Source organism: Dreissena polymorpha, chromosome 5 (genome assembly GCF_020536995.1).
Source record: "Dreissena polymorpha isolate Duluth1 chromosome 5, UMN_Dpol_1.0, whole genome shotgun sequence".
Taxonomy (NCBI): Eukaryota; Metazoa; Mollusca; class Bivalvia; order Myida; family Dreissenidae; genus Dreissena; species Dreissena polymorpha.
The window spans coordinates 85400072-85401716 of NC_068359.1; the positions used below are offsets into that span (position 1 = coordinate 85400072).

At 32.5% G+C, this 1645-nt stretch overlaps 1 protein-coding gene across 1 annotated transcript in view; it reads right to left on the reverse strand.

Annotated features, from left to right (window-relative positions):
- LOC127831418 (putative tyrosinase-like protein tyr-3) overlaps positions 1 to 1307 on the reverse strand; it is a 20540-nt gene extending 19233 nt beyond the window's left edge. The window contains exon 1 of the mRNA XM_052356403.1: positions 1176 to 1307. Coding sequence (XP_052212363.1) covers positions 1176 to 1307 — 132 coding nt within the window. The remainder of the gene's footprint in view (positions 1 to 1175) is intronic.
- Between the last annotated feature and the right edge of the window lie 338 nt (positions 1308 to 1645).

The following is a 1645-nucleotide window of genomic DNA, read 5'->3' on the forward strand; positions in this document are numbered from 1 at the left end:
TATAACCAGATCCCATATAATTTATGTAATGAATGAAAACAGGTAGTTCTTTTTGATATAAACCGGCATGTTAAACCAAACTAAAATTAGCGAAACTTATTGTTGGACATTTTATCCTTTGAACGCGGTATCACGAGATGTATTTAATCTTTCTATAAACGTATTTGGTACAAACGGCGTTGTTTATTGTCAGCGGATAGTAAATAAGAAAAAGCGTTATACACTGTTTCATTAGTCGCCAAAAAGTCCGTATACAATCGCGGTTTTGTAAGCGCATTGGATATTGCTTTTTTTATTCATCATTTCTGATTTCTTTAACACACAGTTTTTTCTGTGATTATGACAACCAAATAAAAACATAACGTAAATGCATTAACATTTTATATTAATGTTATGTGTCGACTGCTCACTAAAAGTATCGGAAAGGACGAAAGCATCACAAATACATAATGGGACATACACAATCAAGGTTTTAATAAATTTGTTTGGTTGCGTTATTGACTTATAGTTTTATTTGAAATAAGTATTTACGCATATCTTCAGAACATCAGTGTTCAAATCAAACATAACATACCGGTAACGGTAAGTTTATAACCATAAAATCAACGTAAATATGTCATCTTTAATGAAATAAGGATTGCAAAGATATTATATAATTAAAATTGTATAAGGACATTATTTTAATGAAGTCAGCAAATGGCTTTAGTATAAGCATGTATAGATATGCTTAAAATCAACGATAGTTAATAAAGTCGTATACAACAAACAATTTAACTGTATCTCGACATGCACTTGCGTACATTTAAATGTTGAAAATTAGGCTTTCGTTGTTTTCATGCAAACAAAATGCATGTATTATGAATATATTATATTTTAAATATTGCAAATAATAAATAAGTATTATTTAATTAAATTTCACTCTTTTTTGTATTGTTTAATTGATGCATTTTTATTCGTTTTGTTGTGTGGTTTGCATTAAAAAGCAGACAAATGCATATCAAATACGTATATCATACCAAAACAATTATACATGCCGCTCTCTTTCAAATATTCCTAAAATCATTGATTCCTTTTTCAAAGCCATTTGAATTGTTGTGTTTTAAGCTCTACCACACAACAACATAATATAATACATTTTAAAACGATGTTCCTTAAGCGTTGCAATTTCTGTTTACCTGTGCACGTTGCTCGCACGCTAGGACCTCTGCCGGCTTCACAAACACATCGCTCGGGCAAGGCCGTTGAGCATTCACAAAAGCGGCTATCGTACACCAAAGGCTCACACCAAAGACTCCTTTGTAAAACATTACTGCTATGCTTGTATTTCCCCACTAGCTTAATTCGGAGAGATCCACAGGAATAATGACATAGAACAATCAATGTTTCACCTTAAATATTTTTTTACAAAGACATGTGATTCTGAACACATGATCTAAACCTCGTTCCAACCAATCAGCGTCTTTGGGCGTCGTACAAGAGATGTGTATTTTATAAACTGGGCGTTCATTATTATTGCATTGGTTGTATCTAGAGATGCATGACGAACATGGCACGTGTTTCGTAGCTTAAAACATACGAAGTATCAGAACATTTTCACGAAGTATCAGAACATTTTCAAGGCCAGTACATGGTGAACCAGAACACG